The sequence below is a fragment of the Columba livia genome, chromosome 10 (assembly GCF_036013475.1).
Source record: "Columba livia isolate bColLiv1 breed racing homer chromosome 10, bColLiv1.pat.W.v2, whole genome shotgun sequence".
Lineage (NCBI taxonomy): Eukaryota > Metazoa > Chordata > Aves > Columbiformes > Columbidae > Columba > Columba livia.
Window position 1 is genome coordinate 22,620,735 of NC_088611.1, and position 24,274 is coordinate 22,645,008.

The window sequence follows — 24,274 nt, forward strand, 5'->3', positions numbered from 1 at the left end:
TTTGCAGGTCAATTGGTAACAGGAATCTGCAGAGGATGTGGAGCCTGAACCTGCTCTGAGTTATGGTGATGCACACCTGGGGTAACCCGCCGGCCGCACTGCAGCCGCTCCAGATTCATGCCAGGGAACTGAAAGCACGATTTGACCCAGGCCCTGGAAAGGCGTTTGCTGAATTGTGTGTCAGGCACGGGGGGAGCGGAGCCCTTCACACGCACAGCCGGCCTGCCCTGCTCCCCCAGGAGCCGCTCTCAGCACCGCTTTTCAGCACCGTTTCTGCAGCAGCCTGCGCAGAGCCCTCAGCTTCGCAGCCAGCGCCTTCCCGCCCCTCCTGAAGACGCTCCTTTGCTGGGAATGGTAAACGTGCTGCTTTAACTCTCTGAACACAGCAGAACAAGTTTTCTTACCTCCCTCTGCCCCTAACCTGAGGTACTCAGGTGACCCACAAGGGATGGACGTGTAAACCAACATCACAAGCCTTGTTCTGCAGTCGTGTGCTTAGGCAGGTGTATCATATACACAGCTATTGCACCTGCACAAGTATCAAATCAGCTGTTTGCACAACCACCCTGCTGGGACACGCAATGCCAGCCCGGGCGGGGGCACTCACCCTGGGCTTGGCCTCGATGTTCTCCCGCAGGAGCCACTCCTCGTTCAGCGTGTACCGCGCCTTCCCCGTGATGGCGTCGATGGACCCCTTGTTGATCTGCTGTTTGATGGCACAGATCAGCAGGAAGAAGGGCTCCCCGACTGTCTCCTGCAGGAAGGAAAGAGCAGGTAAGAAAACCAGAGCTGGTGGTGGTAACAGCGGGGACAGGCTCTGCAGGGACACCGAGGTGCAAACCCGGTGTGCCTCTGTGCAGCGGGACACAGGACCCGTGCAGGACTGCTCCGTGCCGTCACTCCCCACTGCCACCAGCTTCTCCTTGAGGCTGCTCAGACGTTTTCAGACTTGTGGCAATGTGACAGCGCAGATGGGAAAGAGGACATAACAGCCGACAACAGCCGCGGGCGATTTTCAGTGAGGGTGAGCCGTGATTGTCAGCACCGGCACAGCCCATCCAAGTTGTGCAGCAAGCGCTGCGGGGCTGTGCTTGCCACCACGGGCTGTGCTTGCCACCGCGGGCTGTGCTGGCCACCCTGCGCTGTGCTTGCCACTGCGGGCTGTGCTTGCCATCATGGGCTGTGCTTGCCACCATGGGCTGTGCCAGGCCTGCTGCCCGCAGGCAGAGCTGCTCAGGAGCTCTGGACATATGCGTCTCTGTGCTGAGAGTGTACGTGCATGCACGATGCTCAGCAAAACACAAATGTGCATTAATTTACATGTGAAATTACACATGAACTTCGGGGAGAATCTGGCACGCTCCAGTACAGAGACGCTTCCTTCAATCTGACAGTGCATACTGCACAACGGACTCGCTCAGCAGCACGAGGATGGGGCTGATGTGCACAAAAATCCAGGTCTACAGAGATATTTGGTGCCCGGCTTTCTCATGAAGGCATCAGCCGAACTCCTCGCTGCGCTGCATGGTTTCCATTGAGAGCCGTGGAAGCCAGCCCGCCGCGTGCGCCTGCGGCGCTGGGAACCAGCGCCACTCTGCTCATAGCACAGCACAGCGCCATCGCAGCGGAGCGGGGAGGATCAGGGTCAGCGGCTGTTCCCATGCCGCAGCAAGCAAACACGACATTTAACTCCTCGCATCCATCACCCTGCATCTTGCAGGAGAGGTGAATTGTGACACTGCTGCAATGAAAACAAAAAGCGTAACAGGGCCCAGCTATGTGCGATGTGGTTCAGCTACATGGTTTAATGCCAGATTTCTGATCCACTTCTGTCTGCTGCGCTGATGTGCAAGTCAAACATAAGCTATTTTCTTAAGAAACTTTTCAGTACTGGAGTACGTCCCATTCTCCCTACCGTTCATGTGCCATTTCCTTCCAACGAGGCAAGTGCAAATTACTGCACATTTCTGTACTTTCTGAGCATCACACACCCTGCACAAACATTCCTGCCATCTGAAATCCTACTCGAGACAACAGATATCGAGTGATTTTGATATTTCTCAGCTAGGAGCTGCTAAATCCTGTTCAATCTGCTTCTTAATTAAGACTTGGTGATTCTTTTATTCTAATTGCCTTATAATTGCTAAAGCAATTAGTTTGATGTCGATTTTGATTCGGCTGCATTCAGCGCAGTTGCCGATAAGCCGCCACAGCAGGGCTGTGGGTGGGCACGCGCCATCTGCGCCGACGGCGCAGCCGCTCCGCTCTGCGAGGGCGGCTCTTCACGGGCACGGGGACGCTCCTCGGCCCTCTGCCGGGTGCCACGCCGTCCCGCCGCACTCTGCCCCAGCACGCGGCGCGAACTGGCGCAGCGCGGAGCTGCCGTGCTGCAACCGAGAAAGGCAACCGCGGCCGGATAGCACAGACAGACGTGAGGCCGTGGGGACGCGGAGAGGTGGAGGATTGGGGACAGAAATTGTCAGAGGACACACAGAGGAGTGAGTTCTGAGCCATGGGCAGGAGGACAAGACAGGAGTTGAGGGGACGGCGCTGGCACAGCCCCCGCTGCAGCATCGGCCTCCCCAAACAGCGAGGTGACCGGAGGTGCTGCCCCGCTGCCCCTGCCCGGCCGTGACAAACCCTGACGCTGGCTCTGCTGAACAGGGACTCCGTGTCAGGGTGTGTGAGCACACACAGGGACAAAACCGGGCTGAATTCAGGGGTTTGGAGCCTGTCCTGTCCCCGTGGGCAGCTCTGGCCGCGAGCGAGAGGTGAGGGGCTGCCAGCAGCGCCACCGCCGCCGGCACAACCAGAGGAAAGTGCGAGTCCTGCTCAGACGGGAGCCCTGCAGGCCTGCGACCGGGCCGGGCTGCGCGAGGCTGCGGCGCCGGGGCAGCCCCGGGGAGCGCTGCGGAGCTGCCGCCGCGGGAACGAGCAGCACGAGCCGGAAATCAGCCGTGCGGGACACGACGACAGCGCTGCGCCCGCGAGATGCTATTTCTGCTCTGGCTTTCGGGCTCAGGAACTGTGGGATGTTATGGAAATCTGCAAAAGCGCTAATCAGACAGCAAGTTTCAAAGAGGGGAAAGACGGGCTGGCAGGCAGGGACTAGAGATAAAATGGCAAACTTGGAAACCACAAGCATTGTTCGTAAAACTCATCTGGAAACAAATCAAAACTGTCTTTGGACTTGGCTAGTTGGGAGAAAGGAAGTTTAAGTAGAAGAGATCAGTGCTGATTCAGGACAAAAAAATACTTAAAAAAACACAGTCTGGGGCCTTTTTTCCTCCTATTGTGAATGTATTTTAATGAGACTTCATTTTCATTTTTGACTGAACTGTTATGGGCCCTTAAAGCTACCCAGGGCACCGAAATAACTGCAGTAATGGAAAGCACAGCTCAGGCTGGCATGACTTGAGCTGCTTCACGCACGGTGCGCGTGGGAGGGCTCGGGATTTATATGCCTGGGAAAAAGAAAGGTTGAGCGCACAGAGTGGATTCACATGTTGCTGCCCTATTAACAAGGCTGACAAGTCGTTAAGAGATGTCCTCCCAGGAACACGGAACAGGCGCTTCCAAAACGCCTTGGTGAGGCTGGGGTGGGAAAAGCACAGAAAACAGCTGCTTATCCCAAGTGCCTGCTAGTTTGGGGATGATTATCTATTTACATTCTGTGAAGAACCAAACCTCAGCTCCATCTCCCACGCAAAGCTTTGGAAGCTTGGCCTCGACCTAAAAGCTGAATTCCAGGACCTTAATGTTCCTTTAACTCCTCATGCCCTGATCCCGTTAGAGAACAGGCACAGCAGCAACACGGTACCTCATGGGGAGGGTTTTCTTTTTTTTCAGCGTTTTTCATCAAAGCTGCAGCAGAAAACACAGGCATGGATCATTCTATCCACTATTCTCACACAGAGATGCGCAGCGGCGGTGCCGACGCTGCAGGTTTGCTCCGCACGCAGTACGAGCAGCGACCGAGCCGAACCCCGCGGCAGCGCCGGCACGGGGACGGCAGCACCCCCGGGGCCCTGCGCATCCCGGCCATGAGAGCGGGGCCTGCAGTCCTGCCCAGCTGAAGACAGCTCCTTCAAATCATCTTCCCCCAAAACACAAATGGACGGACTGTTAGGCAGAGCTTTAATACGAAACAAATGTTTTGAGCATGTAGCGCTGACTTACAAGGGAAAATACAAGCACTTGGAATTTTTCCACTGCACAACGGCAGGGACCTTTGCAGCAGCTGTTTCGAATAGACGTTGTGATTAATGGGGATAATTCGGGAATGAAAACCAGACCCATCATCACACGTCTGACAGAGCAGTGCTACGGGCAGGCGGGCAGCCTGCTTTTTTACCCAAGAAATGCCTCTCAGAGGGCAACAAGAGTTTGATCCAAAGGAACGCGAGGCACACGGGAGGTGTTTGACTATCACTAGCATTTAAATCACGGCGCTGAGCTGCAACCAGCCGCGCTGCAGAGGTGCCGTGGGTCTGACCGCAGCGGGGCAGGGCCCAGCACTGCCGCCCCGCACCGAGAGCCCCGTGCCCCGCACAGCCGAGCTCGTGTCGCCCGGCACGCTCAAAGGGCTCTCCGGACATTTCTGTCTGATCACTCCTGTTCCTCAGCTGTATTTCAGCAGGCAGCATGGTTTCTCCTCCATCAGGTCCCCCCTCATCCCTCCCTGCTGAACACACGCCATGTGGAAGCCTCTTGGAAACCAACTCTTTCTTATGCACTAGTACAGAAACCGTTTGCTTTTCCAAGGTGGGAAATGGGCTGCAGCAGAACGTGCCGCGACGGCCTCACCGCCAGAGCTCCAGGCCGAGCACGCGGGCAAGATGGGGCTGACCCCCGGGTGCAGCGTTACCCTGCCAGGGACCAGAATCCACCAGCGGCTGGAAATGCAGGTTTGGGGGTGGCCCCTCAGCTCTGCTAAAAGCCACAGCCACCCCACAGCCCCGCTCCCTGCACACCCTGCCCTTCGGCCTCCGGCCACGGCCGCACCACCCTGCCTGCAGGAACGGCCACCAGCCCTGTCACTGGCCGTGTCACTGACCCTGCCACCGGCCCTGGACGAGCCCAGGGTGACGGGCACCGCCTGGGGCAGGGCAGCACGCCAACGCTCCCGGAGCTCGTCATCCTTAATTAGCTCTGTAATGTGCCCAAGGCTTCAGGCCCGCGTGATAAGACCCAACTCTCTTTCCTCTTTTTTTCTCTTTTTCCCCAAGAAAGCCTTCTTGCACAATGTCCATTTTTAGCACAAACCAGAGCTGGATCAGATGCCTCACATGTGGTCTCCAATCTCCAAAAGGAGAGCTCAGCACTTTTTTTCTCCAATGGTTTAACTACAGGCACAAAAAATGAAGATTAAAAAAAATGCACTAATTCAGTCTTTTCTGCTCTTACAGGCTGGATAGTCGTGCTGCATGGGCACAGCCATCCGCACTCGCTCCTTTAACTTCTCCTTCATTATACTGGCTAATTATGTGAGCTAAAATGAAAGATTATGAACTACAAAACCATGGGCCTTAGGACAAAAAGTGCTCATCAGCTGGGATCAGAAGACATTACGATACGTATGAGGACAATGCAGCATTGCTTTTGTGCCTACAGCAAACACTTTGGGAAAAGAGATTTTTCAAAGGCTTTTTTCCAGGCTCTCCCCTGTGGCTATAATGGGGTGTCCTCCAATTAACTGCCATGGAATCAATTAAGTTATTGCTCAATTCTTCTGGGAAACTCCAACTAGAATTGGCAAATGTTGGAGATAAAGCACTGAGCAGATGGACTGCTGATGTGCTCTCAGATGCCAAATATATTCCTTTCGTTACCGTCGGGAGACACTCAGGCTTCTGGGACAGACACCCCCTCTCCTCCGAGACCCGCCTGGCCAGCCTGGGACCACGAGGACACTCCTGCGCCAGGAGCCCCCGTGCGCACGGCACCGGGACAGGGCAGCCCCGGCGGCACCGGCCCCCGGCAGCACCAGCCCCCGCAGCCGGGGCTCCGCGCCTGGGCCAGACGATGCTGAACCCGCTGGCGACCACCAGTGCGGCTGCGCAAGCTGGTCAGAGAGAACAACACATAACTGGAGCCGTTTCCAAAACCTCAAGCCATTCTGGTTACTTTTCAGCTCCCCCGCAGCTCTCTTCTAGGCGTGGTGAAAACGTTCTTTGTGCTCGGGCCTCGGGAAAGGCCTGACACAGCCTCCTTCACCACATCCCCAGGCAGAAGCGGAAAAGCAACTGAACTTCAGGTTGCTTTTCCACACTTGGACCTTTCAATGCACTGGAGCTCATCGGCTGTCAGTGACCATTCATGTCCCCAGCTGTCACCCGTGCCCCCCAACACCGCTGCACACAGTGATCTGGTTCTCTTACTCTGAGATAGCTGTACATGCAGATGGACATCCAGTTGGTGAGCATCTTCTCCACCACGGACTCCGTTCTCCTCAGCATCAACTTGGGGTTTTTGGAAGCTGATGCATCTATTAGATCCACCAAGAGGTCCTTCATGATACTGGTGTAATACTCCAGTTTCCCGTGTAATGCGATAGTGAGCAGGGAGGCCAGGTTACATCTGAAACACAGAATTGTCTATGGCTCCAGCACCAATCAACAGGACTAAACCACCAGCTGGTGCTAAAAAAACCCAAAACACAAAGGCAGCATTTCAGACAATTTTCATGAGCCTTCTCAAAGGTGTTAAATCTTCAACCCTCCTTTCACTGCTGCAGGACCTCGGGTCAGCCTGCACCCTCTCGCTGGTGACCCACGTGTCCAGGGACACAAACACAAGCAGTCACCCTGCTGGTGCTCTTCAGGATGACCGAGGTTTATGGCCATCCGTTTCTAACAGAAAAGTGGGAGGCAAGTATAACTCAACCTCCAATTGAAATGCAGGGCTCCAGGCACGGGCTGGATTATTCACAGGTGAGGAATAAATCAGTCTCCTCCGGCTGCCAGGTCTTTGATTCTGAAGCTCATACCTGTCCCTAACAGCAAAGTCCTTCTGTTGCTCCAGAGCATGGACGAACACGATGAGAAAGTGCCTGTTGTTGAGCAAGGTGGAGAACAGTGAGATTCCTTCTTCCATGTTGGGTCTGCAGTTTTCGGGGATCTGAAGAAAAATGCAGAAAACGGAGTGAGAAAAACCCTCCATGTTGTTTCCCTCCAGCTTTTACCCTTCCTGCCTGCCAGATGCCCTGCTGAACGCAGAGGTACCTGCTCAGACACTTCACTCCCTCTGCTTGGCTCAAGCCTTTCCTGGGGAGGGCACGACCGCAGCTGTGGCTGGAGCAGCAGCAGCTTGGCCAGAGGGGCAGCGACAGTGACAGTGGCCATTCCTCTCTGCTCAGAACTTGGGAGGACACCTGGAGCTCTGGGGCCAGTTCTGGGCTCCCCGCTATGACGTGGATATTGGCAAACCAGAGCAGAGTGACTCTGATTCTTCAATTCCAACCCTGTCCACACGACACCCAGCTCTGGGACACGAGCAGCTTTCACTGAGCCCCTTCGTGGGAGGAATCGCACTGCGTGTGGCACCGAAGCGACGCACAACGTGGTGCATTCACAACAAAAGCCCACGGCAGAGCCCGGGAGGATCCCGGGCCAGGAATCCTGTGTGTGAGAACAGATCCACAGAGCTGCCTTCTGTGACCAGCCAAAGCTGAGCCGATGCTGCTCTGTGCTAATTGTTCTGAGCAAAAGCATCCCCCCGGCACCACAAGAAAACGCACGGCACTGTCAGCACACGCCAGTCTGGTTAGCAACCACCCGAGCAGTCGTTTGGTTAGTGGGTTACTCACTTTCCATTCCCCCACCAGCAGCGGGTGCGTCTCCTGGACCTGGGAGCCCACCGGGGAGCCGAGCTGCGGGGCCGGCAGGACGTAGCACTCCTCGTAGAGCGAGGAACACTGCGAGCAAGCACAGCGTTACGGGACGGCGGCTGCACCGGCCGGACCTCCGCGTGTGCCGCGCACCGCCCGAGAACCAGACAGAGAGACGTGTCATCAGCACGAGGACCACCCAGCATGCAGAAACGCACTGGTGTGGTTTGCGAAGCCTTTAAACGCTTTGCAAGAGCCTCCTGAATGAGCAAACACCACAAGAACGGAGGGAGGCAGATGTCTGCACAGACACGAGGCTGTTAGGGTAGGGAGACTGCAAATAGACTAACTTGACAGCTAGAAAAATCCCAGAAGAGAAAGCGTTATAGAAGCCTAAGTCAAAATAGAGCAGTACTGGGTGATTTAACATATGTAACTTTTGAAACAGATGGGAAAAATGTTTAAGTCTCTAGCATTCACATAGCAGCCTGAACCTTCAAGACTCTAGCGTGCAGATATATAGAGACTGGATGACTTAAAAACCTGAGTAATAACTACTAATGAAACACTCCGCAGCCATAAATCATCATCTCACTCCTCAGCACTGAAATACAGCCGCCTCAGGGGTGAAATACAGCCGCTGTTGAGGGCGCAGAGCAACACGGCGGAGCAGCCGGTGATGGGAATTACGGCACCAGCGTGTCTGCTGCAGCCACAGCGGAGCCTGGGCAGACAGAGCGGGACTGGGCACCCGGGGCCTCTGACTGGGAGCACCGTGCGCCCGCCTTCGGCAGAGGAGAGGAAAGGGAGACAGAGACATCCTGTCCTTCTATGAATCTCTGATCCAGCGAGCTCCTGAGGACGGGCAGAGCCGCCGGGAATGCCTGGTGGCACACTGCATGGAACACTCCTCAGCCCCAGCCCCCGCCGAACGGAGTGAGATGACACTGGGGTGACATGGGCCCTGGGGAAGGGGCAACCCCAGCACTTAGTGTGCTTTCAGAAGAGGGTGTGCAGGGCATCGCCCAGGCGAGCCAGAGCTGCTCCCGGGACCGTGCCGCCGGGCTCCCGTCCTGTGCCAGCAAACCCGACCTCCCTTCACACCCCAGGAGCTGCGGCTCCACTTTTGATGATAATTGAGGTTGAAATAAATGACAACTAAATATATAACAGTGGAATGGTTTCGTTACACTATAATAGGCCTTTAGCAGAGGGAAAGCAGGGCCCTGATGCGGTTAGGGAGGACCCGGGAGCTATCGGGTGCCCATGAAATGCGGTGCTGCCTTACTTTGGGGAAGAAGGTCCGGGTGACAAAGTGCTTGTACTCCAGGAACGGGATCCCCTGGCTGCGGTTTAACTCCTTGGTCAGGTCTGTCATGTCTGTCTGCAGCTCCGCAAAACCTTACACAAAGAGACCCGCAGATGGTAAGATCTCCAGCACCCCCAGCTGAGGCAGCAGCAGGCTGGCACCGGAAACCGCGGCTCGTCTCTCTGCCTCGAGCGGGCTGGCACAGGCTCTTCTCGAGGAGAGCAGACACCGTCAAGGTTTAACCACCAGCACTGCACGTGCCGACCCGCAGCACCGACACAGAACATCCCCACCTCGGCAGAGCAGCCCCGGACGGTTCTGCGGGACGGGGACATCTGCCCGCGCCGCTGTCACCACTGCGGGGACAGCCGCTGCAGACGCTTGGGTTGCTGCTCCCATCACTGCAGGAGTGTGCTGCAGTTGTTGTGCACCCAGCCATAGAGCACACCAGAGATCAGCGTGGCCTTCACACACCCCTCTGCCACAGCCACGAGCCCGAGGCAGGGAGACCAGCGGCACTGTGGACCGGGGCTGGCCCAGGGCAGGCAGCGGGACGCGGCACAGCCACCCAGCCTCGCTCACAGACCCTGCTCGAGCCCAAAGGCGATGGCAGAAATTCTCCTACAAATAACCCTGCAAACCTGTACCCAGCAGAAGGCGAACGGGTCCACCCCTGCTATTCCAGCACCTCCTCGCAGTCCCGGCTGCTCCCCGGGCTCCGCGCCGTGACTCACCTTTGCGGATTTCCTCCCGGATCTGCGACTCCATCTCCTCCATCTGGAGCAGGGTTTTCTGCCAGTAGCGCTCTGCTCTGCGGCTCTTTGTGCAGAACACAAAGAGAGCTGGAAGAGAGGAAGGGAAGAAGCCTTTGGACCGGGCGTTCGGAGCAGCTGCGGCGGGACCGGAGCGGTCCTCTGCTGACAGGGTGCCGAGAGCTCAACCCAGTGCGGGTGTAACACCCACAACAAGACTGGTATCTGATCAGGCAGTTGTTGATTATCTGTAAATAAGTAAAACCAGCTGGAATTTAATGATCATGCTGTATCTGTCATCCTCAATTTAGGTCTGGGCTGTCTATATTCAGCTTTACTGTATATTAATGTATTCCAGCTGATTAATGAATACAGATTTTAAGACATTTACCACCTGTACTACAGTGTTTGTGTCTGACAGCCTTCCTATGCCTCCACAAATATGTTTCTAATGATGGGTGGTGGATTTAATAAATAGTGTGCATTATAACCTTTATTAAAAATAAATTAAATCCCTATTAGAAACACCTCATTTGCTGTGAACCGAGAGGCTTCTTGCTGCAGTCATTCTGGGCATGTGATGAGAAGATGGCCCAGCCAGAGGACGCAGGTGTGCGGCACAGCTTCCAGTTGGCGAGCAAACGCTGCGCCGGCTCCAGCCCTGCAGCTCAGGACGCTCGCTGTCCCCCCCCGTGCCAGGCGTCTGTCACCGGCTGCTGCTGCTGACAGGACCTGGCCCGGCCAGACCCGGGACAGCCACGTGAGCGAGCGAGCCCTGTTCAAGTCAGGACAAGTCCTAGACCTTTCTCACACCCTCTGTATTTTGTATTATAACAGCTACTAAGTGTTTGCGGGCAAGGGTATGTTTATAAATACCACAGGCTCTAATAACAGCTGAACTATGGATCCAGCAGCATGAGCTCCGTGCTGCAGGACACTTCATCCCGGGTGCCGCCTTGGTCCTGTACAAAGATGAGCAGCTCCCTGCTGCACCCACACAGGTTCAGGTTCACATCCTGCACAACTGCAGCACTCACAGGTTTCCTACGTGTGAGCCATCTACATCCTGTGAGCAAAACCCTGGGCACAGCCAGAACTCCTCATTCTGTCCCCTTACCTACAACCGAGAGCACCAGCAAGATGCTGCAGATGACGATGGAGACGATGATTGCGGTCTCTCCTCCCCCGAGGTGCAGCATTGCGATCGTGTAGTTGAACTTCCCCACTTGGATCTGAGAGGAGGAGGAGCAGGAGCTGAGCGGCGCGGTGCCAAGCGCTCGGAGCCGAGCAGGGACAGGGCTCGGGCAGCGCTCAGCAGTTCAAGGACATGCTGCCCCAGCTGTCCCTGTCACAGCTGCACCTCAGGGACTCTCTGTGTCCCACAAGAGCCCAATTCCCTTCCCGCGTGCTTGGGTGAAAGCCCAGCCCAGCTGCCGGCAGGCTGCGGTGGTGCACATCCCAGGGCTTTGGTGGCAGAGCCACGGGCTCCAGCCTGTGCCACGGCCCCACTGTACCCACCCCAAGCACGAGAGCACCCTTTCCCGGAGAGCTGGCCGCACCGCACAGCGCTGCCTGCTCTGCTTCGGCGAGAAATGACTTCCACTAATCTCCCAGCTCTTGTGCCTCTGGACGGCCCTTGAATCCCAGCTGCCTCCTCCTCCTAAAGCAGAACTGCTGCCACCCAGGATGGGGGTGAGGAAACTTTAAAGTCTTTGAAACACAAATAAAGCAAGGGAAAAAAAAATAATGAGGCCAGAGACAAGAAACGATGGTGCAGCTAAAGCAGCGCGCTGGGTGTCAGGGTGCTGGCTCTGCTCCCAGCCCCGACTGCTTGCGACACCAAGCACAAGCCACTCGAGCTCAGTCCCTGGGTCTCCTGACCAGCAGGAAGAGGCCAGCGCACGTCACAGGCCGGCTGGAGAGTTTACTCACTGCTGTTTATAAATGGTTCTCTAGGCCCCTGGGATGAAAGGGCTCGACAGCATCATCTGATAAGGAAAACTCCTGACATGCAAGTCTTTCGCTTCTGGAAATGCAAGTTTCACTTCTCTCAAGAACTGAGAAGTGAGAAGAACTTGAGCAAAAAATTGAAACTAAGTAGGAAAGAGAAGGAATAATCTTATGGTTACACCTGTGTCACGAAGCATCGCCAGGACAGGTGCACACTGTGGTTCAATCACAGCCAGCTCTCGGCAGCTGGGACAAAGCAGTGCCACAAGCAGGGCCTTCCCACCACATCCATGCACCAAGCACGCACAGCGCACAGCGCACAGCGCACAGCTCCATCCCACCGGGAAATCCGAGCCCTTGAGCCCCACGGTGTGAACGGGATCCCCTCAGTACTAAACTAAACCAAAACCAAGCTCCAGGTACACTGGTAGGGATGTCCAAAGAGCTACTTGAAAGTGACCCCCCCAAACACAGGCACGCTCAGGAACCCCATCTTCAAGCTCCTTCTCTCCACAGACAGCTCCTGCTGCCCTGTGCGACTCAGTGATATGGACCTGGCCCCAGAACAGGCACACTCAAAATCACAGTCGGACTGAAGACCCAGAGCGAGCCACGTTTTAAAGGGCTGTTCTGTGCTCTGATCGCTGCAGATGCGAGCTCTACTGTCTACACAAGAACAAAGTGAGGAGTCACAACAACAGGCGTCTCAGCGCAGCAGAGGAACCTGCAGCAGCGGGCTGTGCTGTGCGGGCCCAGGCTGCCCGGCCGCGGCCGGGGGCACCGCTGCGCAGGACCGACCCGCGCCAGCACAGCTCATACCAGCGTGCTACAAAGGCAGCTGCTGCCTACAGAACGGCCAGCAGGCGATAACTCAGACCATGCAGGAGGTTTAATGAGCGCACACACCCGAGCACACAATGGTTTAGCTGCACTCTCACTGCTGGGACACTCCTAACACCTACGTGACTCCTCAGGGCTGGGTATCGCTCTCCTGCTTCCTAGGGACCTACCAGGGCACTGCCCTGAATCTTTTATGTCAAACCAAGACCAGCAAACTCATAGATTCCTCTTCTTCCCCAAAGGGATTTCCCTGTTCTCAGTTCTCACTTAAACCAAAATTACCCCATTTAAAATTTCCATTTAAATGACTCGGGAAATTCTGCTACTTCTGCATTTCCATATTTCCAGTTTGCAACAGAATTTCATCCATGACAGACTGTAACCAGCAAACTGGACAACCCCGTCACTGAACTGGTGGCACATCTTCGTGTCTCTCTTCTGGGCAGCACGAGCACCCAGCCTTGTCTCCACCCCCAGCCCTCCTCCCCCTCCCCCTCCTCCTCCTCCTCCTCCTCGATGCCCACGCTGCTGGCTCCACCGCTTCTCTGTTAACACGTGGATGGGAGGGGGCTGCAGGGCCCCAGACCATGGAAACAGAGGCATTTTCACTCCAGACACAAAGGGCCATCACCACGTCCCTGCGTGGCAATGCACTGCCTACCACGTGCGGGAAACAGAGGGTGAGAAGAGCGGTAAGTGAAGCCCTCTATGGAAAAAAGGACAGTAACACAGAATTGTGCATTTTGCAGAAAGGAGGATGAACAACAGCCCTGAACACTGAAATCTCCACAGTGACAGAACGGCGTCCCCTGGGAAGCACCACGACCCTTTCCAGCCCTGTGTCCTCCTCCTGCCCTCCCTGCTCACGCCGCAGGGACCTGTCTCCATCCAGGGGCTTTCTGCAGCCCGGAAAGGGCCAGTTCTCACGGCCACGGCAGCTCTTCTGCTGGCAGCAGGAGCCCAGCTGACCGAAAACTGTGTGGAAATCCCCAAACGTATCTCACAAGCGCCAGAAAGGGAATTACTGCAAGTGACACAGACTCGGATGCCCGGGGTTTCACAGCTTTACCAGAACTGACAGACTCCCAGCCCAGCCACAGCACCGTGACTCCGCCAGCAGCTGCGATGCCTGTGACGGAGCGTGGCAGCTCGCCCGTGACACCGGGCAGCCCCGACACCAACACCTGCACCGCGCTGGCGACAGCCGCGAGCACAGCCTGCTCTGTCCATCCTCCATCCACCCTCCTGCCGGGCTGCGGGGAGCGGGCTGCGGTCCTGCCCGCGCTCAGAGCACGGGGGCTCCTGGCACTCACCGTCACGGGCAACTGTCTTTCCGAGGTGCTCAGGGACTCGTTGACGGAGCAGTGGATGACTTTGTCCGAAACAATCTGGATCTCACACGAGATTAGGCCAATTTTCACTTGGTACTCAGTGCTTTCCAGGCCCAGGCTGTCAGGCTCTTTCTAATGACAAAAATAGAATCAGGATGTCAGTCTTTAGAGTAGCAGTCAGAATTGCAACAGATTTTCCTGCTTTACTTTCCGTATTCCCTGCTGTTTTTCAGACCTGGGGGCATCCTCCCTCTCCGAGGACATTTTTCCAGCACTCTGCAGGAAACCCAGAACCAGGCCAGTCCCCATTTTCCTGTTTCCCATTCCTCGCTCTGCGTGGGGCACAGGATGCGCAAGCCCCTCGTGGAACCTGGAAAAATCTGCTTCTGATGTGGCGTGGCTGTGCAGCGCAGATAAGAATCTGAGCGCGCACCTGGGAGGGGAAGGATGTGCCGCGGAGGAGACGGCCAGGGGACGCGTCTGCGAGCCTGAGAACAGGGGCTGTGTTCCTCAAGCACAGTGCAGCCCGTGAGGATATCCTGCAGTGAACAATGGCCTTTGAATGACTATTGCGCATTGTCCGAGCCACTGGGCTGCTGCACCATGACTTCCTTGTTAACCGAGCTGAATTCAGTAGCCAAAAGAGAAGAATGCGTGACCTGTTTCTGCAGGAATAAATATCTATTGTCAGGACCTTCTGGAGTACCTGCTTGATTTCAGGCCAGTGCATTCTTGTCCTTTTTCATACGTTCAGTATTTTATTTAGCTTCTTGCTATTACATCCTTCAAACGTGGCTCTGCTGTGATGGCTCAAAGGGCACCCCAGGCCTGCGTCTCCTGGTGCAGGTGCAGCGGCTGAGCAAGAGCTGCCTGCTCCTGCATCCCCTCTGCAGCTGCCCCCGTCTCCCTCCCGCACTTGTGTCCAGTCACTGTGCCACTCTCTTACGTGTATGACCAGGGTTAAGGGCTCGCCAGGGTGGTGCTTGATCCACTTCTCCTTCTTGGCCGTGGAGAACTGGGGATCGGCATAGTACTCCATGCTGAACTTGCTGAGGTGCAGGGCCTCCTCGGGGTACAGCTCCTCGTCCGGCGCCAGGCGCGCGTCTGTGTAGCGGCGGCCGTTGAGATAGAAGTCGACGGGCGCGGGTTTGCTCCCCACCGTGGTGTTGGAGGCAGCGGGAGAGGGGCAGGTGATCATGGCGTCGGTGTGAACCTTGCAGCTCTGGAAACAGGAGAGGGAACGCACGTCAAAGAAAAGACACTCTGAGGGCCCCCAGGCAGCACCGTCAGGCACACTGACAGCACCCAAAACACGTCTGACAACAACAATCACTGTGTGGGCACAAATGAGCCTGTCGCTCAGCTGAGCTAACAACGGTAGCAGCCTCACCCTCGCTCCCATCCTAGCCTGAACACGGGCTGGGGCCTCCGCTTCACGCCCTGAACACCCTCAGGCACAGGATGCAGCCCTGCTCCCAGCTACCGAGTGACACCGTGCAGGGACACCCACCGTCTGCTCTCTGCCGATGCCACGGACCACCATGGACACGTTCTGGACCAGCCCAAAGCCTCTTCCTTCCAGGGTGATGATCCGGCCGCCACTTTGAGGAGAAGGAAGAAAGAGAAGGTGATTGGGGAGGACAGCACGGAGCAGCGAGGTGCCACGGCTGGGTGTCACCTGTTGCCGTTTTACCAGGGTGTTTCCCAGCAGTCTGAGCACAAGATGCAGCCCAACAGCCGAAGCCTTCCTCCCCGCTGCAGCACACCCACACTGCTACCGGTACCGGGGCACGACGGAGGAGCAGCAGCTGCTGTGCTGGAACCGGGGAGCCTCCTCCAGCAGCACAAACTGTCCCCTCGCTCCCACACCCCATGGGTACCAAGCAGGTCGCCCAGGCCACTCTGACCACACAAAGCCGGGGCCAGGAGCTGTTACCTGTCCCTGCCCCGCGGAGCCCTGGAGAGGGACGAGACCCGTTAGGGCTGACAGGGATCCTGCACCTCCCAAACACTTCGACATAGGTTAGAATGTGAAAGTTGTTTTGTGGTTTGGATCTGCTGCCTGGGGAATGTGCAATATGGGCCTCTCAATGTGCAATCAATTAAGGACAGTAACGAGACGGCTCTGCTAGGCAGGGCATGGAGCAGAGAACAGCACCGCCTGTCTGCTCCGGACCCTGCGCTTACCTTCCCCTTCCTGCACGTCGCGTTCAGAGTATTTGTCACACCACTCAGGACTTACAAATCCCATTATCTCCAGACTACTCCAGACAGTGACTTTGGGTCCAAGGCCTTCAAAGTCAGGTTGTCTGAAATCTTTTACAATGCTGTAGATACCGCTATGTACTTATGATCCAAGTTTCTAACAAAGAGCCTGTTGAATCCGCAGGCTAGTTTACAACTGCTGTTTTGTTTTAAACTTTGTTCACACAGATTATTTTAGCAATATGGTAAGACACATCAGATTCAGCTACATTTTTACACAAGTGACTGACCCCACACGGCTAACAGCACAGCAATGCACTGAGGCAGCCAGACTGCAGGAGCCACCGAGCAGCCTGTCACATTCCCAGTGGTTGAAATTTGGAAACTGCTGTAAATACTAGGAAAGCCGAGTACGGTGATGGAGAAATACCCCGGGGTTTCCCTGGTGAATATGGTCAGTGACATTGTCCCGCTGTCTGTGTGCTGGACGCCGCTCAGCCCCGCTGGCAGCCCGAGGAGCTGTGCTGTGAGTCACCGCTCTGCCCTGTCATTAACTGCCCACAGCCTCTGCTGTGGCCTTGGGGACGCCGGGACGGCTCCGCTACAGGGACGGGACCCCCGAGTCCCTGTGCGTCTGCGCCCTGGCCAGCTGCCTTTGGCTCCTGCAGCACCGCGCCAGAGCCCAGAGCTCCTGGAGAGCCCTGGGTGCTCCAGGCTCGCGGCGAGGAAGGTGGGATTCACCAGGGCATCCAGAGGATCGGGAGCCCGAGAGCTCCACAGGGAGACACGAAATTAAAAACAACATGCTTTAAAAATGAAATACTTTGACCTCGGGGAAGGCTGAAATCCAAAATTACAAATCTCAGCTTATCCTCCAGCAGTTTTACTGCCAAGAAAAGTCTTCAGGGTCTCATAAAGCCCCTGACCTGAACCCCCATAAAGCACCCACCAGGTGCACTCAGTACAGTTACCAATGCCGACTTTTTTCCATGTCTTAAATGCACTGAAATGAGCTACGGACAGTGCTGGTGTGTGAGACCTCTTCTACTCCAGTGCCGGGGCACCCCGGAGCACTGCGGTGCCCTTTGGTACCCGTCTGCAAGGCAGCGTGTGACACCCCGGGCCGAGGAAGCCCCTTTCTCCCCGTGGGAGAGCACTGCTCACTCCATTCCGCAGAAGTTCAGAGGCTGGTTTCAACAAAGGCCACAAACGCTGACAGGCTCATGTGTCTCTGCGGGGGGAGGGACCTCACCTGATCTGGCTCTTTTTGGGGTTGATGTCTGATATGATCGGGTTCTTCTCATACTTGAACGTGATGTTGTGGCTGGTACAAGACTTGTTCTCAAACTGGACGCAGACCGGCACAGCTGTGGTGAGCTCGGCGGCCGGCATGGTGCAGGTGATGGTGCTGTCGTTGCGGCTGCGCGGGGAGAGGCACGTCAGCAGCGGGAAACCACGCCGAGAGAGCGGCCGCAGCCCCTGACCCCTGGCCCCATTTCCCCCAGCCCCCCGGACCCCAGCCCCTGGAAGGCGTTCAGCAGAGACAGGCAAGAGGCGCTCCCAGTCACATGCCAATCACCTATTAATTATGCTGCCTACTAACTAGCAATCCTGAGCACACAGCAGCACAGGCTGCCAGGCTGATCTCCTGTACAGCCAAAGAAGGGCAGGCCCCACGTCTTCCCGCCGATGCGATGGGAACACGCAGAGCAGAGGTTGCTCCTGCAGCAGCAGGGCCCTGGGCATGCAGGTGCCTCTGCCCACGGCAGCTCTGGGCACGGAGCTCACGCTTGATCTCCTCCTGATCTCCCAGGGGACAATATCACCCCTCCCAAGGCGCTGGCTCCTGGTCACCAGCTCAGTGTCAGCCCAGAGTGTCCCACCTGAGGTCAGTGCACTGCCTGGAGCCGTTGACAAGGACACGGAGCTCGGAGCCGACATCCAGCCTGCTGCCTCGGATGGTCACCCTGGTTCCTCCCGCCTTCGGGCCGTTCAGGGGAGCTATGGACTGCACCACGGGAAGCTGAGAACAAAAGGGAAATCTGTTTGCTACTCTGGTAAATTCACATTTGGATACTCCACACTGCGCATGGGAATTGCTTCAGTAGATTTAAGTACCCCGCATTGTGAGGCTCTGAAACAGCAGCACAGCAAAAGCTTTTGCTGGCAAGGTTTCAGAACAAGGAGAGAGGCACATGTGCTGAAGAGTGAGATCATCCAAAACCTCCGCAACTCTCTGCAGTCCCTAAATTCTGGCAATAAATGAGACCTGAGTCCAGACTGGAGCCCAGGATCCCACCAGTCGCTTGAGATTTCCAATGGAGGGTCCAGAGCTGGTGACAGCTCAGGGTTCACCAAAAAAAGGAAATCTCCCATTCATTGCAGCTCCACCACCTCTGCCCTTCCGGACCCACATGAACTCCCCGGGATGACGACCTGTGAAAATCGCCACGAGTCTGGATAACTGAATATCAAAGTCCTCCTCGAGGAAGCTTCGAATCTGAATCTCTTGGACCAAGGGAGAAGTTACTTTGCCCATGGCCATTTTCAGCAGCAATCAGCATATGTGTTATCTGCATTTGCAGCCCCTGGAAACCTTCCTGAGGTTCATGAGCTCGAGGCTTTGATAACAAAGCAGCACCGAACCCTCGTGCCCCGGGAGAGGCTGCTGCGCACCGTGCGGCTGGACAGGACACCGCGGGCAGAGCAAACACCGACTCCACGGCCCTTCCGAAAGGCAGCTGGTAATTCCCTGTCAAACGCACACACCCTGGAGGCCCCAGCGCCCGCTCACCGCCACGGCCCGTCCCTGGCTGCAGCCGCGGAGCGAACGCGCCGAGCTGCGGCACACGCCTGGTGCCAATGCCCTTTGCTGTCAATCCCAGCACACAAACACGCTTATTAATAGCTATCCTTGCCCTTGTCCTGCACTCAGAGGGCTTTATTTCTCTGCAGCCATTTCCTCTGTTGTTTCTGATCATTACTCACTTCCACAGGATTCATTTTTGTTAATTTGTATTTCTGAGTGTCTGCAGGCAGCTCTCTCCTGCCCTTGGCCCCTGACCTGCACATTCAAATCCGCAGCTACAACAACAGCGGAGAGGATTATTCATGTTCCCCAAAGCCTCCCAGCTCTTCCTCTCAGCCAGAGCCAGGGGCTACTGCTCTCGGTGCGCTGCCAGCACTGATGGCCCCCACCGCAACTGCTGCAAATGCAGCTCATTTGCCAAATCCAGCTCATCCTTCGCCTGCTATCATGTCCTGGAGAAGACTCCTGATCGTGTTTCTCCCTCCTCCTCTGCAGAACTACAGCTGAATACCGTTTCTTCTAAATACATCTAACGTGGACTTTTAAAAGATAGAGCACACAAATAAGACTTGGTATTTTACAAAGGACTGTCTTTGGAAGGGCAGTTCTACAAGTCTTTTAGACTTTTTCAGGTAAACTGCTATCAACGTCCAAGCTCAGGTCTCACCGAGACCAGCCCTGCATGGTGCAGTCTGCTTCATCTCCACATCATTGCACCGGAGAGGCCAGTCGAGATAACTGAATGGCACTGCTTGGCTTGGAAATGGTGCGGAAGCCACTTTTGGTGTGGAACAGCAGCTACATGTCATGCAGCTTCACTCCCCGACACGCGTGCACAGAGCAGGACATGTCTCATCTCTGCTCAGGCTTTGCTGAGACAGAGCCAGACAGACACAGCTCCCCTCCCGCTCGGGAGCCACCGGCCTTTGCCACAGCCCCGCTCGGGAGCCGCCAGACCCGCCGTGGGCTCAGCGACCGCCTTTGCTCCTCTGGCTCTGCTCAGCGCTTGAGCCTTCACAGCGTTTCCTGAGAGGGCTTCTCCTTGCATGCCGAGCAACAGAGGCGGGCTCAAGTGTCCCCTGGCACCATCCTCTCGTTTGCCCCGGACACGTGGGGCTGCCCTGAATAGCGTCTGGCCAGAGAACAGGGTGCTTGCAGGAAAGAGAAGAGCTGCATGGGTTTCTTTTAGGTTTACGGAGATGAAAGTTACCTTTGTGAGATGGTACAGTACAAAGCCATAAAGTGCTTTTCTTTGTATAATGGCACAGGGTTAGCTCAAATTTAATCCCTACACATTATTCTCATGCATAAACTAAGACAATCTCTGCAGCAAAAAGTATCAGCTCTAAAAAACGTGAGTCCACAGTACACAGCTTACATAGCACAAAGAGACTTTGCAGGTCTCAAAAAATCTCACAGGTTGTTACCGGCACTTCAGCAAAAGAAGAGGAAGAAAAAATGAGCTCCTTTTTATAGCAGGAGAAACAATGATCCAGCCAGGACAAGTGACAACCCACGGCAGGAGCTGGGACTGGCAGCGAGGTGTGTGAGACTCCTCCCGGCCGCCGCCCTGCCCCTGGCGCTGGGCTCGCCAGACCCGCTCAGGTGAGGAACAAACGCCAGCTGCTCCTCCAGGGCCCTGGCGGTTTTTGCTGCAGACGGTTTGTCGAAGCCCGCTGGGGCACGGGCTGCGGCTCCTTCACAGGGTGCAGGGAGCGTCTGTGGGAGAACCGCCGGAGACACACCCCGGGGGACACTACTCACCACGTAGGAGTATCGCTCCCTGGACCTCCCCTCCCGGCTCACATTGACTGTCACCACGTCCGAAAATGCCTCCAGAGCCTCTCCGGTCCGGCACACGATCCTGCGGATGGCAAAGGGTGGTTGGCGGCTCTGCCACCCCGCCGGAGCAGAGGGGAGAGCCCACGGCCTCCTCCTCCTGCAGGGTGGCCGGGCAGCACCCATCGGTGCTCCTGCCCAGGGACCCAGCACGCCAGGCAGAACGGGTGAGCAACAGGGATGGGGGGACAGGGACAGGGACAGGGACAGGGCCCTTCTGGCTGCACAACACTCACGCCTCGGAGACGACGTATCGGCGGGGCAGCGGCGCGCACGGCACGCTGCCGATCCTGACGGCGCCCAGCACGTCGCTGAAGCGGCGGCCCAGGTTCCTCCCACGGATGGTCAGCAGCGTGCCCCCCTCCAGCGGCCCCCGCAGCGGCTCGATCTGCGGCACCGAGGGACAGGGTGGAGGGAACCGCCGGGGAGGTTCCTGCCTTCGTCCCCAAGGCTGTGCCCGTGCCCACGTCCCACTGTCCCCGTGGAGCGGCCAGGCTGGCTCCTCGCAGGCCCGCTCCCCGCAGCAGACCCACCGCCGCGCTCCCTCGCCGCAGCTTGGTGCACGAGAAGCCATCACTGTGTTTGATACCGGGGTTTGGGCAGCAATTACTCCAGCTGCAAACACATCTGGGGTGAAGCATCACGCCTTCCACACCTCTGTTTCGAATGGATTTGGGGCAGAGACCAAGCCGGAGACACGGGAACCCAGAGGAGGGATGCCGGCGTGCCAGGAAGAGAGAGCCCGAGCACCATGTTTATAAGGGCTGTCCCTAACAAAGCAGGGCCTTTCAGGACAAAACCAAGATAAAAGGTCCTGAGGCATGAAGCATGGCCAGGACAGCAGCGCTGCAGCACCCCGAGGTGCAGGGCGAGGCCAGCACCATGGGAGGAGGCGGCTGCTCCCCGTTCATCCTCTGCACCGCGGGTTTTTCAGCGGCAGCTGCCCCCCATTGCCAGGGGACAGGAGCTGGTGTGACACCGTTCACCAAGCAGTGTCCCTGCGCAGGGTCCTAGGGTCCTGCACTGTTCAGCGGGTGAGACAAACCCCTCCCGTTCAGAAACGGCTCTTTTCCCTTTGCAAAGGCAGCAGCACACAAAGCCAGCACGACGTGCCTGCTGGCACCGGGCAGCCAGGGCTGGTCCCTCTTAGCCTGCCGCATCCCCCCGGGACAGCTCTGTGAGCGCTGGTTTGCTCACGTGACTACAGGGGATTTGGATTTACCAGCTACTGTTTGCCAAGGAAATAGCGACAGAGTCCTGCGATGCTCTGTGACCTGAACTGTGGTTTCCTTCCATTATTTTCTGGTGAGGTGCTGATAACAGTCGGTGTGTGGGGAAGGGCAGGCTCGCAGGCCAGCCCCCCCTCCCACGGTGACGAGGGAAGAGGCCGGCGATGGGGATCCTGCCGTCCCACCACCCCTCCACGCAGCACCCGGATTTGGAGCAGCTATGGCTACACACCTCCCTAAGAACACAAATCCCACATCCTTGAGGATTTTGATGTTCGCATTAGCTGTTCTGCCTCTCCAGCTTCTCCCTTCCCAGGGAGCTCACATTTGGATTTGCTCTCTATCCTTCCTTTGCTGCTTGGCTCATGCCATACCTCTAAGCAGAACCCCAGATGCAAATGCCCCCAAACAAACATTCATTCAACTACAATTTCAATAAAACTCATTTCAAAATGCATAATGGCAAAACGTCCCTTGGCCACTCTTAATCTCAGCAGAACCGCAGAGCACATGTGCCGGGAGATAGGGCTGGCGTTCCCGTTTCAGCTATGCTCCATTAAACACTATTCCTGATAAGTCCTTCAGCCGACCCTACAAATCTTTCTCGCTTTTACCAGCCCCAGGAACTCTGGGACATTTTGATTGTGCTGCTGTTGTTTTTCCCCACTAACGTGACAAAGATTGGGTCTTGTCACTAGCGAGATGTCCTTGGCATCAGGTTACTCAACAACATGGAAAGTCAGTGAGTAATTCAGTGCTGGTTGTGACCCCGTCCCGTGCCGGGACAAAGCGTGGTCCCTCCTGTGTCCCCAGTGGGGACAGCGCAGCGGGTCCCAGCTCTGCACACCCTTGCCCGGCCACCAGCACCCTCCATGTCACATTGGGGTCTCACCTTCCTGATCTCGGGCGCAGGGCAGACGTCGGAGAGCGGGGTCCCCTCGCCGTGCAGGCGGCAGCTGGAGCTGCTCTCGCTCCAGACGCAGCGGTGCCCCAGGTCCTCCCTGCCCAGGCACTGCGAGCAGTCGGCGCTCCCCGTGGCACAGTTGTACACCTCCACTGAAACGCAGAGACAACGACGTGAGCTCCTGGGCCGACTCCATAGCTTTGCTTAGCGGGAGGCACTCCCACCCCCGCTCCCCCAGCCCGGCTATATTAATCCCAGTAACATCTGAAACCCAGGGGATGAGCAGAGCAGTTTGCACACACAGCGAGACAAGGCAGCGCTTGGCTGCCATCCTGAAGATTTCCCAGAAGGACTGGGTGCTTGTTCTCACTGCAATGTAATTTAGCACTTTCTTTTCCTTTTTCTTCCTCTTGAAAAACAAACAACACCCAAACTCGGAACCTTTTGTCAATTTATGCTTCATGTTTCCAACTCTCAGCATCCACATGGGAAGCCGCTTGGCAAAGCTGGCTCCATCCTGTTAGCAAGGCAGGAACGCTGCTTCCACACTGACAGAAACGGGATGGCTGCGGCGCTTTGCGCAGCGTTTACAGTGCCTTTCCTCCCCCGGTGACCACGGGCCCCTTGCATTGACTTCTCCCTTCAGATCTGCTCAGCTCAGCTTCCACATCGTTTTCCTGCACCTCCTCATTAGCTGCTGCCCTGGGTTACGTTTCCTCTCCAGCCTAAGCCTCTGCTGATGGAGTGTGGGCATCCGCTGAGATAAACAGCCACAAACACTCAGGAAACGTGGTTTTCACACCCTTTTCCCCAGAGGAGACTTTGCAGGAGAACATAAAACAAAGAAACAGTCACATTTTGCACTTCTGTTCACGGGAGGGTCTCACGGTGCTTCATAAGCAGCTAACAAATCCCTCAGCCTTCAACGGCCTGCCTGTGCTCGTGCTCACTAAACGCCACCGGCACCTAGGGGCTCCCCCATTCTCCACACAAAAAGAGCTTATTTCACCTCCTCTTGAGTCCAGCCAGTGAGTTACACTGCTTGGTTTCCACCCAACAACAAGGAGCTGTGACTCCTTCAGTGGACTACCAAAATGCAGTTTACGATAAAAGCTAATAAACACCGAAATAATAAACACTAATAACAGTAATTCCATTAAAGACACTATAAAAGATGCACCCATTTATCCCTGGCCCTGCAGATCTCCGCTTGCAAGTCAGCCTCTCTCATTTTACTTCCACCAATCTGCTCCAGGCGAGGAGGAGCTGGAGCAGCCC

At 56.3% G+C, this 24,274-nt stretch overlaps 1 protein-coding gene and 1 long non-coding RNA gene across 2 annotated transcripts in view; one reads left to right on the forward strand and one right to left on the reverse strand.

The window, feature by feature from the left end:
* Positions 1-24,274, reverse strand: part of PLXND1 (plexin D1) — a 74,595-nt gene that overhangs the window by 14,269 nt on the left and 36,052 nt on the right. The window contains exons 12-26 of the mRNA XM_065074730.1: positions 22,985-23,148; positions 21,100-21,251; positions 20,789-20,888; positions 18,099-18,238; positions 17,468-17,635; positions 15,521-15,611; positions 14,957-15,232; positions 13,993-14,142; positions 11,007-11,121; positions 9,872-9,979; positions 9,117-9,229; positions 7,808-7,915; positions 6,989-7,119; positions 6,381-6,579; positions 608-754 (exon numbers count right to left, since the gene is read on the reverse strand). Coding sequence (XP_064930802.1) covers positions 608-754; positions 6,381-6,579; positions 6,989-7,119; positions 7,808-7,915; positions 9,117-9,229; positions 9,872-9,979; positions 11,007-11,121; positions 13,993-14,142; positions 14,957-15,232; positions 15,521-15,611; positions 17,468-17,635; positions 18,099-18,238; positions 20,789-20,888; positions 21,100-21,251; positions 22,985-23,148 — 2,162 coding nt within the window. The remainder of the gene's footprint in view (positions 1-607; positions 755-6,380; positions 6,580-6,988; positions 7,120-7,807; positions 7,916-9,116; positions 9,230-9,871; positions 9,980-11,006; positions 11,122-13,992; positions 14,143-14,956; positions 15,233-15,520; positions 15,612-17,467; positions 17,636-18,098; positions 18,239-20,788; positions 20,889-21,099; positions 21,252-22,984; positions 23,149-24,274) is intronic.
* LOC135580421 (uncharacterized) lies at positions 589-10,421 on the forward strand. Its single transcript, XR_010474957.1, has 2 exons — positions 589-774; positions 5,409-10,421. It is a non-coding gene; the product is annotated as an uncharacterized LOC135580421 (long non-coding RNA).